Consider the following 13,783-nt stretch of genomic DNA (forward strand, 5'->3'; position numbering starts at 1 on the left):
AGAAGAATGAAACTAGCACCAGTAAGGAATAAAAACCACATCAAAATTAAAAACAAATATTACTTTTCCAAAGAGACTAAAATGTTCTAAAAAAATCCCTTGGGTTTTCCAAACTCACAAATACCCATAATACCTCTTACAAACACCTAAGTGTGGCTGCATCAACTAAAGCCTAACCAAGATCCTATGACGGAATGCTCATATTAAAACATCTTTATTTAAATGAATTAATTTTAAAACTACATTTTGCAATATAAAATCTGTACAATACAATTTGGAATTGTAAGTGAAAATAAGAATGTGAGAAATACACTAAGTATTTTCGTCTCTTGGAGACTACAGAAATTCTTGTAGCAGAAAAGTCTGCAGAATGTAAAAAATAAAATCTTTGAAAATGACTATATTTTCAGTTGACTTAAAAGTTTTAATTCCTCAATCTCTCTTAATTTTTTAATTTTAAATAGGTACTCTGGCCCTAAACTTTTTCAACAGACAATATCATTTTGCAACAAAAAGCAGACTATTGTGGGATACAGGTAATCTTTCCTTTCTAAAGGTTACATAACTTCTTTCTAAATGATGTTGTGGCCTGAGGCAAAACCAATATAACCGAAAATAGAAATGGAATTGCTAAAACTTCCACGTTTAACAAAGATGGGGATTATTTCTTAATTTTCAGTGAACTGAATCTCAGGAATGACTTTCTGAATAAAATAATCAGAATTTTCAAATGGCAGACACTTCATGCTAAGTCAGTGCAAACCAGATAACTCATATTAACACATATAGAACAACCTACAGAAAAGGCAAGGACAAGAACTAAATGATTTTTATAAAAGGCTGTTAACGTTTCTCATTCTCTTAATATTTTTCAGATCCAACTGAGGTGTAACGCGTCAGACCCTAGAGCTTGTGGAGGCGTGCTTGCCTGAACTACCAGGACCACAGAGAACTCTCTCCCGGGAAGACCCATTTGTCTGAATACACCCTGGAATAATACCCAATTAAAATTAAAAACTCAGGAAAACACCGTCTCCCATCATTCCGACCCATCCTCTTGCTTCTCGTTCCCATTCAAAGACAAAAGGGGGGAAACTTGTTGGAATGGATATTTGGAAGACAAATACTAAAGATGAACTAAGTTGCTTTGCGGAAGTCGTAAACCCATTCATTTACTTAAAACCACACGTATTCCAATCAATGAAGATGTAGCCTGGTAATTTGCAGGGAAAATGGCATCTTACAACCCAGAGACGGCTGCTCTTTCACCCGGGAAAAAAAGAAAAAAATACTATGGCTCTTCACCTAGGCAGCTTCAGAGATGCAGGCTCCGCAACTCGCGACATGCGGAAATCCAAGTGAACCTTCGCCCCTCTTAGGTGCGGCGTCTCCAGGATGAGACAGGACTTGGGGACCGGGAAACCCAATCGCAGTCCGCTCTACTTCGCACAACAGTGCAAACGGAGCCCCAGACCGGTGCGTACGGACTGCTCCACCCGAGACCGACGAGAACACACCAGAGACAAGAAAGAGACGCAGGGAAGAAACCGAGCACCCCGAGGTCCCCGAGAGAGCGAGGACCACCCGGAGGGCCCAGCTCCAGGTGAGCGGGCGCGCGACGGAAGACCGGGATGAGGGCGCGGGGGCGCGGGCTCACCTCCACAGAGCGGCTGCCGGGCGCGCGCGCCGCCGTTGCCGTTCCCGCTGCTGCTGCGCGGCTGTGAGACACAGCGCCGCCGGGCAGCGGGAGGGGCCGCGGCGGCCGGCGCTCGGGTTCCTCCGCCCCCCGTCCTCGCCGGGCCCGCCCCGCCGAGCCGCTGCCTCCGCGGCCGCAAACGTCAGCAATTGCAGGCAGCGTCTCAGTGTTCGCTGCCTCGCCATACTTGGGGCAAGCCGTTGCTCCGCGGCCGCGCCGAGCCCAGGCCGAAGGTAGGACCGCTCCACGTTCCCTGGTCACACTGTTGTGACCTTTGAAACTGGCGGCCCTGCCAACATCAACCCAGCGCTAACGGCCGCCCCGGCCTTTACTAAGATGGCCGCGCCCGCGAGCCCAGTCGAGGTAAAGGGGTCGGCGCGTGCGCGGTTCCTGATCCCTCGCCGGGCGACTAGCACATATGCCGCAAAGCCCCTTCCAAGACCAAATTGCTTTTCTGTCCTGAACCGGATCCTAACTTTAAAATCGTTTGAGCACATTCCTGGATGTCCGCCACAATGTGATACTGTTGATCCAGTGGTGGACTCTCGTATCCTGCGCAGTCATAGCAGACAAGCATTTGGGTAGCAGCATACACAGCCTCTTGAACCATGAGCCTGGGAGCGAAAACACTAAACTGGAATTTAGTGCATACTTGCGTATGCAGTAGATACTGAATGTTAATGGCAGCACTGCCTTGTCAGTGTGTTCATTTGCTCTTCAAAAGATGTCACGGCCTCTTGGTACACACAGATCTAAACTTGCATCCTTTGTTTTAAATCTCAAAATGGTATCAAAAGAGTAAAAAATTGTAATTCCAAGTTTCTCCCAGGATTTGCATTTTAAACTTCTGGAGGAAGGTAGCTGTTTCAATAAGTAATTCAAGTATAAAGAGGTGGAAACAATTCAACCGTGAGTGGTTGTACAAAAAGATTCCTCAATCAAAAGACCTGGGGTATATCCGTTGGGTAGAAAGAACTATCTAAGTCTGGATTTCAGGATGTTGTTCTCATCTCTGTAAAAAAAGAAACACAGGTCCTAAATGTAGATATGATTGCTGGAAAAATGCAAACCAAACTCTTCTACATTTTGGGAAGTGATTGTGGCCATGTAGTATTGCAATTCTGTGAAGACTACGTCAAACCAGAACTTTATTCCTTCAGGCAAGCTTGCAGTTGTTGCTAAATTTAATAGACAAAAGTGTGATTGAGAGCTGCTTTTGCCTGTATAATGCTGAGACTTCACAGGCTAAATAGTACCCTGGGTGCAATAACAACAAAAGAAACAGCCCTACAAAACCAAAGAGGAAATTGGTTTTGAGACTACTCAGAACTTCTGAGAACTACTCAGAAGTTCTTCATAATACTTTCCAAAAAAAGAAGCCCTTTGTTCCCCTATCCCAATTTTTTATTCTGAAAAATTTCAAATATACGGAATATAGATATGCCTTTTTGTTATGCCATTTGAATAAATTGCAGACATCACATATTCCTAAGAATAAGGTCATTCATTTCATAATCATAATACCATCATGTCTAAGAAAGCAACATTAATTCCCTGATATCACTTAATATTCAGTCCACATTCAGGTTTCTACTTTTGTCACAGAATGCCTATTGTGGCTTTATTTCCCCCTGAACTAGGATACTCTATAGGCCTACTTACTGCATTTGATTGTTACATTTAAGTAAGAAGCAGTTTGAACTGTTGACTTGCTAATTAATTTCTATATATGCCTTACTTATAGATAGTGTAGTAGGATAAATTATATATCCTACAATTTTTATATAATAAAAAATTGTATGTCTTTCATCTTAATCCATTCTGGTGGATGTGAATCCATAGTAAATACGACCTTTTGAAGATGTTGTTTGTAAAGGTGTGGCCAACTGAATGAGGTTGAACCTTAATCCTGTTACTGGAGGCTTTATGAAGACAAAGCCACGTTGAAGAGCAGAAGCTGGGAGTCAGGGGAAATAGGAAGAAAATGGAGAGGACATCTCTAAGTCAGGAGATCAAACGTTGCCTTAGCCAACCCTCAAATGCCATGTTCTTCAGGAGAAAAGGTATTATCTTGCTGACACCTCAATTCTGGACTTCTCCTAGCCTCAGAACTATGAGCCAATAAATTACCAATGGGTTAAAGTCAGCCCATTTTGTGATATTTGTGATCTCAGCTGGATCTAAGATATTATGAAGCAACAAATGTTCACTTGGGTGGGGGTGAAAGTGTCATTGAGAGCAGGAGCTCTAGATAAACATATTTCTGTGAAGACCAGGGAAAGTGTAGGAGGAATGAATAGTCTTTTAAGGCAGTATTGACATTATAATAAACAGTAATGTTTCTGCTTTCTTAACTCCTGGAATACTACTTAAACTTTATGAACTGTGTTGGAACCTGACAACAGAACTTCTAAAGCGTAATGGTGGGGTTCTTCCTAGATAATAAAAAGAAATTGTTCAGTTTAACAATTTATACTGCTCCAAACTAAAGCTTGCCTTTCCCTATGAAACTTATTCCTATAAAGGATAGGCTAAGCCCACTTAAATTAGGCATAAGACTTACCCCCAGAAAACCTCTTTTGTTGCTCAGATATGGCCTGTCTCTCTAAGCCAATTTGACAGGTAAATTCACTTCCCACCCCTCCACCTGAAACATGATTCCCAGGGGTTTAAATCTTCCTGGCAACATGGGACAGAACTCCCAGAATGAATTGGGACCTGGTATCAAGGGACTGTGAAAGCCTTCTTGACCAAAAGGGGGAAGAGAGAAATGAGACCAAGTTTCAGTGGCTGAGAGATTTCAAGCAGAGTCGAGAGGTTATCCTGGAGGTTATTCTTATGCATTATATAGGTATCCCTTTTTAGTTTATGGTGTATTGGAGTGGCTAGAAGGAAGTACCTGAAACTGTTGAGCTGTGTTCCAGCAGCCTTGATTCTTGAAGATAATTGTATAAAGATATAACTTTTACAATGTAACTGTGTGATTGTGAAACCTGTGTCTGATGCTTCTTTTTACAACTGAGTAAAAAAAAATAGATAAAAATAAATAAATAATGGGAGGATAAGAAGATAAAATAAATTGGGTAGATGGAAATACTAGTGGTCAATGAGAGGGAGGGATAAGGGGTATGGCATGTATGAGTTTTTCTTTTTCCTTTTTTCTTTTGCTGGAGAGATCCAAATGTTCAAAAATATGATCATGATGATGAATACATAACTATATGATGCTATTGTGAGCCATTGATTGTAACCATGTCAAGAATGTTTGCATGTTTGCTTGTTGTTCATAATAAAAAAAAAAAAAAAAAAAGAATATGTAAAATGCTGAGCCTAGCACAGTGCCTGGCACCCAAGACTGAATAAATGGTACTTGCTGTTATTATTTGACATTCTACCCCTTACCTCTCAGTAATTATCTGTTTTCTTTCAATATGTGTGAGGGTTGTGAGCAGGGGTTAAGGCTTACAGAAACAACTTGGGGATTCCAATGAGATAAAACATTTTAATCCAGGAAAAAAAAAAAAGCTTGTCCTTACTACTCCAGGCAAAAGCTTGCCCTGCTTCATACAACAGAATGAAATGAGCATTGCACCCTCTGCATTTTGCTCATCATTAATTTTAGATACTGACTGCTGAAATGGCTTTATTTCACAATCACTTTTATGCCAGCCCTAGGAACTGGAGTACACAGCACATGATAACTCTATTCTAAAATGTACTTAGTATTTTTTTTTTTTTCTTTCTGCATGGGCAGGCACCAGGAAGACAACCCGGGTCTCCGGCATAGCAGGTGAGAACCCTACCTGCTGAGCCACTGTGGCCCTAAAAACTTATTTTTAAAATGTTCGTTTTACACAATTCCTTAAATGGAATTAGTGACCAAGAGAACTGGTTTGTTTGTTTTTAGACTAGTATTAAATAAAGTTATTTTAATACTTTACAAAATTTTGGATGCTACTTAAGAATTACATAATAACCCACTTTCAGATATCTACATTTAAAACAGTTTACTGTACTAGCTGCAGTCTGCACTATGCTTTCTTCTCCTAGCTCCAGGCCTAAAGGTACACTTTACTATAGGCTGTTAATTAAATGTTTATTTATAGCAGTACCTTTGATATTCAGTTAATTATTGTATTCACTCCCAGGCAAATCAAGCTTGTTTACATAATCATTAAGAATGGATAGGTACGCGGGAGACATTCGAGGAGACCTAGTCTCTCTAAAAAAATTTTTTAAATGAAAATGTTAAATGAATATATAGATAATTCCAAAAAAGCCTCAGAGAGGATCTTGAGCAGCTAAATTTGAATCACTCTCTTGCTATTAACTACCTCATTGACCTTGGAAAATATCCCTTTCCCTTCCCAGCCTCCCACCACCACACTTCTAGTGCCCACCCCCCCCAATGACTCTAAGTCTCTGACCACTTTGCAGTTGTAATATTCTATGATTCTATAAACAGTTTCTGGGAGAAACAGTTTTATTGGAACACACCTATGCCCGTTCCTTTACATTTTGTCTATGACCACTTTCACTCTATAAGAGCAGAGGCGAGTAGTTGCAACAGAGGCTTTATGACCTACAAAGCATAAAATATTTACTATGTGATCCTTTACAGAGAAAGTTTGCTGACTCCTACTTTATTCTACACTTTCCCCTGCTCTCTCAGTATGTGAGGTAGGACCTGAAAAGAAAAGGTGAAGTATAGTCAAAGACTCAGAGATAGATTGTATTATCTTTTTTTTTTTCAGAGTTTTTCAGAGATCTTTCTGAAGGAAAAGGAGTTTTAATGAAAAGTTTTCCAAAGCTACTCTTCCTATTTTAAAGCAGAATTAATAGCTGAGGGAAAACCTTTATTGAGCCAGATAATATCTGCAATGGTTTTCAAACTAGAGTGACCCAGCCCAGTGAGTGTGCAAGAAAACATTAGAACTTCTATTTGTAGTTTTCACCTCATCTTTTTTACTTTCTAAGTTTTTTTACATCTCTATAAGCTTATATTTACATTTCATATAAATGAAGTTAAACAATGTAGTAGTTTGTATGTGGTTACTTTCCCTTAGCATTATTTATTTATTTTTTTGCAATTGTTGAAATAATATTCATATATTATTATTCATTATAGTCCTTTATTTGCTTTAGGTGTATTTTTTACCTATATATCACAATATTATTAGCATCTTGTTGTAGTATTGTACATTTGTTACAATTCATGGAAGAACATTCTTATGCTCTATTGACCATACCCATGATCCATACCTAGGTTTACTGTTACACAGCCCCATGTTTCATCCTTTTTCTTTCTGGTGACATGCATGACCCTGAACTTCCCCTTTTAACCACAATCCCCACCTATCATTGCTATTCTTACACTCACTATAATGTGCTACCATCATCTCTATCCACTTCCAAACATTGCAATCAATTTATAACAGACTCTGCACAAATTAAGCATCAGCTTGCCCATTCTCTGCCCTCATTCTATCTTATGATCACTTATATTTTAGATATTAGCAATGATTTTGCTTGTTATATTTAGTTCTTATTATTGGGGTCATACAATATTTGTCCTTTTTGTCTGACTTATTTCACTCAACATAATGATCTCAAGTCATCCCTGTTATTACATGCCTCAAGACTTCATTTCTTCTTACAGCTGAATAATATTCTATCCTATGCATATACCACATTTTGTTTATCCATTCATCAATTGATGGAGACTTGGGTTGTTTCCAACTTTTGGCAATTCTGTATAAAGCTGCTGTAAACATCAGTGTGCAAATGTCTGTATCCCTGCCTTCCATTCTTCTAAATATCTACTGAGTAATGGGATTGCTCGATGATACAGTGATTCTATACTTAGCCTCCTGAGAAACCACAAAACTGTCTTTCAGAGTGATTGCACCATTTTACATTCCCACCAACAGGAAATAAGTGTGCTTTGTTCTCCACATCCTCTCTAACACTTGTAGTTTTCTGTTTTGATTTGTTTTTTCATAATAGCCATACTAGTAGGTGTGAGAAGATATCTCATTGTGGTTTTAATTTGCATTTTCCTAATAGTTGGTGTGATTGAGCATGGCCTTTGAGCCATTTGTATTTCCTCTTTTGAAAGTGTCTGTCCATATCTTTTGCCAGTTTTTTAATTAGGTTGTTTGTTAGCTGTGGGTTTTTCATATATTCCCTTTATCATGTTGACGACGTTCCCTTCTATTCCTATCCTTTGAAGTGTTTCCATCAAGAAAGAATGATGAATTTTGTCAAATGCCTTTTCTCCGTTAATTGAGATGATCATGTGGTTTTTCCCGCTTGGATTTATTGATGTGGTATTTTACATTAATAGGTTTTCTTATGTTATACCATCCTTGCATATCTGGAATAAATCCCATATGGTTGTGTGTGCATTAATTTTTTTAATGTGCTTCTGGATTCAATTTGTGAGTATTTTGTTGAGGATTTTTGCATCTATATTCATTAAAGAAATTGGTCTGTAGTTTTCTTTTCTTGTCGTTTCTTTCTCTGCCTTTGTTATTCAGGTGATGTCAGCTTCATAAAATGAGTTAGGTGGTTTTCCCCCCTCTTCAAATTTTTGAAAAATTTGAGCAAGATTCATACTAGTTCTTTCTTGAGTGCTTGGTAGAATTCACATGTGAAGCCATCTGGCCCTAGACTTTTCTTTTGGGGGATTTTTTTTATAACTAATTCAATCTCTTTACCTCTGATTGATTTGTTGAGGTCATCTGTTTCTGCTGGAGTCAGTGTTGGTTGTTCATGCTTTTCTAGGAAGTTGACCGTTTTGTCTACATTGTTTAGTTTATTAGTATAGTTGCTCATAGTATCTCTCATTATCTCCTTTATTTCTGTGGGATCAGTAGATATTTCCCATTTCTGACATACTTGCATCCTCTCTCTCTTTTTTTTTTTTGGTTAGCCTAGCTAAAAGTCCATTGATTTTATTGGTTTTCTCAAAGAACCAATTTCTGGTTTTGTTGAATTTAATTATTGTTTTCAGTTTCTCAGTTTCATTTATTTCTGCTTTCATCCTCATTATTTTCTTCTTTATGTTTGCTTTGGGGTTAGTTTACTGTTCTTTCTCTAGTTCATCCAGGTGAACAGTTAATTCCTTGATTTTTGCTCTTTTTTTTTAATATAGACATTTAGGACAATAAATTTCCCTCTCAGTACCGCCTTTGCTACATCCTGTAAGTTTTGATGCATTGTGTTTTCATTTTTATTTGCCTCAAGATATTTACTAATTTCTCTTATAATTTCTTCCTTGACTCACTGCTTAAGAGTGTGTTGGTTAGCCTCTATACATTTGTGAATTCTCCAGCCTTCTGCTTGTTATTGATTTCCACCTTCTTTCCATTATGAGCTGAGAAATTGTTTTGTATAATTTCAGTCTTTTTTAATCTATTGAGACTTGCTTTGTGACACAGCATGTGGTCTAACATAGAGAATGATCTATAAGCACATGAGAAAAATGTATATCCTGCTGTTGTGGGGTGTAATGTTCTGTAAATGTTAAATCTAGCTCATTTGTCGTATTATTCAAAGTGTCTGTTTCCTTATTGATCCTCTGACTCAGTGTTCTATCCTTGATGACAGTGGTGTATTGGAGTCTCCACCTATTGTTATAGAGCTGTCTATGTCTTCCTTCAGTGTTGTCAGTGTGTGCTTCATGTGTTTTGGGGCACTCTGGCCCAGTGCATAAATATTTATGATGGTTATGTCTTGATGCATGTTCTTTTTACTAATACAGTGTTCTTCTTTATCTCTTAATTCTTTTACATTTGAAGTCTAATTTGTCAGATATTACTATAGCTACTCCTGCTCTTTTCTGTTTGTTGTTTTATTTTCAATCTATTTTTGTCCTTGGGTCTAAAGGGAGTCTTTCTAGACTGCATATATAGATGGGTCCTATTTTTTAATCCATTCCACCAGTCTATGTTTTTTGATTGGGGAATTTATTCCATTAACATTTCATATTATTACTATAAAGGCAATACTTCTACTATTTTGACTTTTGGATTTTATATGTCATATCTTATTTTTTTCTCATTTTACTCTTACTGATAGTCTTCATTTCTACATACTTCTCCAAACCTCCCTCTCATGTCTTTCCCTATCAGCTTGTTGTGCTCTATGCCAGTTTGAAGATGCTATGTACCCTAGAAAAGCCATGTCGTTTTTCCTGATCCAATGTTGTAGGGGCAACCATGTTTCTTTTAATCCTGATTCAATATTTAATCCTGGTGGAAATTTTGGACTGTTTCCATGGAGACTTGACACACCCAGTTGGGGAGGGACATTTTGATTGGATTGTTTCCATGGAGATGTGACACACCTGATTATGGGTGTGACCTTTTTTTTTTTAAGTACTCAATACAGGTTTATTGAATGAGTAAGTACTTGAAGCAATACACATACACTGTTTTTATTTTGTTTTGTTTTGTTTGGCTTTTTCAGTGGGGCTTTATTAGGTTACAAATGTACAGTTCTAAGGCCATAAAAATGTCCAAATTCAGGCATCAAGAGGAAGATACCTTCTCTGAGAAAAGGCTGCTGGCATCCAGAGGTTCTCTGTCACATGGGAAGGCATATGGCAACATCTGCTGGTCCTTCTCTCCTGGGTTGGTTTCAATGGCTCTCTGTCTCCTCTGGAGGCTTTTCTCTGGATTAGATGGAGATGTAATCCCAACCATTCAAGTTGGGTCTTGATTAATTTATGGGAATTCTTTAAAGGAGAAAACACTTTGGGAGTTCTGGGTAAATGGCAGAATAGGAAAGGTCCGGTTCACCACTGCTTCAAAGAACAGCTAGAGAAGGGACAGAAAAAAGAACAGGAGACTGATTCCAGGGTACAAGTGACCTGGGAAGGTCTTCTACACCACATAGGGAGGCCCTGGTTGAAAAAGCAGAAGAATTGAGACACAGAGAACCAGAGCCCATAAGCAAGTACAAACAGCCTAGCATGTCCATTTCTAGATGGAGGCCCGGAGCCTCAGGAGTGCACAGACGGAGACAGGGACAAGAAAGTAAGCCATGCCATGTTCCTTGAATGCAGTACCCTCACATGTGCCACCCAGGACCCACAACTTCCCCCATGCCCAACACACCTGAACCCTGTCACCCACAATCCACCCCACGGCACTCCAAACACCCCTGCCCCAACCACTCTACCCCTTGCTCTACACTCCCCAACCCCACCCCGCGAATGCATGCAAGCTTGTCTTATTCTGATCCACTTTTCTTGCACAAGCGTACATTCTTGCCCCGCTCCTTCAGAGACCTATATAACTGTGGCCAGCCCCTCAATCATCACCTCCCTCTCCCTGCCCCTGCAGGCAGTCACCTGGGCATTCAGGCTGCAGGCACTCACCTTCATATCTCTGCGACACACAGCTGCACCTGGCCCAAAGAGTTGCTCAACCCTGTCCAGCCCCCTCGAGCTCTGCACATGCACACATCAGGATCCAGATCCCCAGATGCATGCACACGTGCCCACTCAGGCGATGCCCCCTCAGCTCTGGATGGGAAGCTACCTGCACATCCAGCCCCAGCTCATGCAGGCACAATCGCATCCCACTGCCCCTGAGATCTGCACACATGCACACCGGGACCTCAGCCCCCAAACTCACGCACACCAGGGGCCTGACCCCCAGACCCATGTGCACTAGGGCCCTACTCCCCAGAACCACGTACAACAGGGCCCTACCCCCCAGTTCCACGCACCAGCACAGCCACATCCTCCCTGCTGGGCATCCACATATCCATGCATGGACCTCTTGACCTCTGCACCCCCCCACCCCCACTCCATATGTGCACACCCTTGCCCCACCGCACAGCACAAGTGCCCTTCTCCCACACCTGGCAGGTGCTCTCAGGCACATCTGTGCCACATAGCCTCCACAGTGCACAAGCAGACACCCCACTCCACCCCACCTACGCACCTGCAGACCAATGCCAAGGCCCTGCTCACCCATCATTGCCCACTCCTGAAATACATCCCATAACTCTGTGACCTGTTCCCCACCCTTACACACTCATGCATCTGTATCAGGCCCCTCTGGACTCCTCCCCCTGCACAAGGACACACCCATACCTCAATCTCCCTGTGCCCCAACTTCTGTACCCCAGACCCCACACCCTGACACCCATGATCCACATGCTCCATGTGCCCACCCACTCATGCCTAAATAACAACCACAGTACATCTGCTCTACATACCCATCCACCTCCTGTGGCGATCTACCTCTTTGTCCCACAACACCACACCCTGCTCCTGTGCTCCAAGGCCTGCCTGAGCTGCACCTCGCCCTCACCAGCCCCCACACCACATGTCCAACCACTGAACCCACATCCCACGTTCACAAGCACTAGCATAGAGTACTCAATCCATGCATATACCCACACTGCAACCTGTAACAGCACTGTTGTGCCCCTCCCCATGCCCCACATCCTGCTCCATACCCATACCACAAATACAAAGCTTTTCACTACTGAAGGAAATCAACATACAAAGTAACCCTATCAAGATATTTACATGCCAGGAAGACAACAGAAGATCATTAACCCTATGAACATGCAGAAAAGATACACCCTACCTAATGACCAAATTAAAACACTGGAGGAGACACAGACTTTGGAACAACTAATGAAAGATGTTCATATAAAATTACTAAATAAAACTTGTGAAATGGCTAATGACATAAAGGAGATCAAGGAGACACTAGAAGAGCATAAAGAGGAATTTGAAAGACAAATAGAAAAATAGCAGATATTACACAGATTAAAGATGATGCATACCAAATAAAAAAAATACTAAAAACATAAAACAGCAGATTTGAAGAGGCAGAAGAAAGAATAAGTGAATTAGAGGACAAGAAAACTGATTTTGAATACAAAAAAGAGCATATGACAAAAAAGATGGATATAAATTGATCTCAGGAAATGATGGACAAAATAAAACACACAAGTATAAGAATCATCAATGTCCCAGAATGAGGAAAGAAAAGTAAAGGGCTAGGAAGATTAGTGGAGGATATAAAAGGGGAAAACTTCCCAATCTTTATAAAACACATAAATATGCAAATCAAAGAAGCCCAAGGAACTCCAAATAGAATAAATTCAAATAGGCTTACCCCAAAACACATATTAATCAGTCTGTCAAATGTTGAAGAGAAGCAGAAAATCCTGAAAAGGACAGAAGAAAAACAATCTGCTACATACAAGATGTTCTAGTTTGCTAGCTGCCGGAATGCAATAGACCAGAAACGGAATGGCTTTTAAAAGGAGAATTTAATAAGTTGCTAGTTTACAGTACTAAGGCCAAGAAAATTTCCCAATTAAAATAAGTTTATAGAAATGTCCAATCTAAGCCATCCAGGGAAAGATATCTTGTTCAAGAAGGCCAATGAAGTTCAGGGTCTCTCTTTTAAGTGAGAAGGCACATGGCAAACATACTCAGGGTTTCTATCTCATCTGGAAAAGCACGTGGCGAACACAGCATCATCTGCTAGCTTTCTCTTCTGGCTTCCTGTTTCATGAAGCTCCCCAGGAGGTGTTTTCCTTCTTCATTTCCAAAGGTCACTGGCTGGTGGACTCTCTGCTTCTTGTGGTTATGTTGTTCTGCTCTCTCAGAATCTCCAGCTTTCTCCAAAATGTTTCCTCTTTTATAGGATTCCAGTAAAGTAATCAAGACCCACCCAAATGGGTGGAGACACATCTTCACCTGATCCAGCTTAACAACCACTCTTGATTGAATCACATCTCCAGGGGGATGATCTAATTACAGATTCAAACATACAGTACTGAATAGAGATTAGAAGAAACAGCTGCGTTTACAAAATGGGATTAGGATTAAAACATGGATTATACATCCTTTCAAACCAGCACACAAGGGAAACCACATAAGACTGAGTTCAGAGTACTCAACTGGCATTATGGAGGCAAGAAGGCAGTGGTATGATATCTTTAAGATCTTGATGACAAAGACTTCTTCACCCAAGGATTCTGTACCTACCCAAATTGTCCTTCAAAATGGAGGGAAAGATTAAAATTTTTGCAAAAACAAAGGCTGAG

At 40.4% G+C, this 13,783-nt stretch overlaps 1 protein-coding gene and 1 long non-coding RNA gene across 9 annotated transcripts in view; one reads left to right on the forward strand and one right to left on the reverse strand.

The window, feature by feature from the left end:
- Positions 1 to 13,783, reverse strand: part of NAPEPLD (N-acyl phosphatidylethanolamine phospholipase D) — a 125,706-nt gene that overhangs the window by 46,377 nt on the left and 65,546 nt on the right. For 3 of the 8 annotated variants that reach the window (XM_077157300.1, XM_077157667.1, XM_077157370.1), the window contains exon 1: positions 1,306 to 1,620. The exons of 2 other annotated variants lie outside the window; for them this stretch is intronic. In XM_077157300.1, the coding sequence (XP_077013415.1) occupies positions 1,306 to 1,346 (41 nt within the window). In that variant the 5' untranslated portion in view covers positions 1,347 to 1,620. Of the gene's footprint in view, positions 1 to 1,305; positions 1,621 to 1,657; positions 1,738 to 13,783 lie in introns of those variants that run through there. 3 more of the 8 variants (XM_077157221.1, XM_077157588.1, XM_077157443.1) reach the window with 3 other exon arrangements.
- LOC143681163 (uncharacterized) lies at positions 1,784 to 6,753 on the forward strand. Its single transcript, XR_013174441.1, has 3 exons — positions 1,784 to 2,059; positions 5,451 to 5,486; positions 6,451 to 6,753. It is a non-coding gene; the product is annotated as an uncharacterized LOC143681163 (long non-coding RNA).

The sequence above is a fragment of the Tamandua tetradactyla genome, chromosome 1 (genome assembly GCF_023851605.1).
Source record: "Tamandua tetradactyla isolate mTamTet1 chromosome 1, mTamTet1.pri, whole genome shotgun sequence".
NCBI lineage: Eukaryota > Metazoa > Chordata > Mammalia > Pilosa > Myrmecophagidae > Tamandua > Tamandua tetradactyla.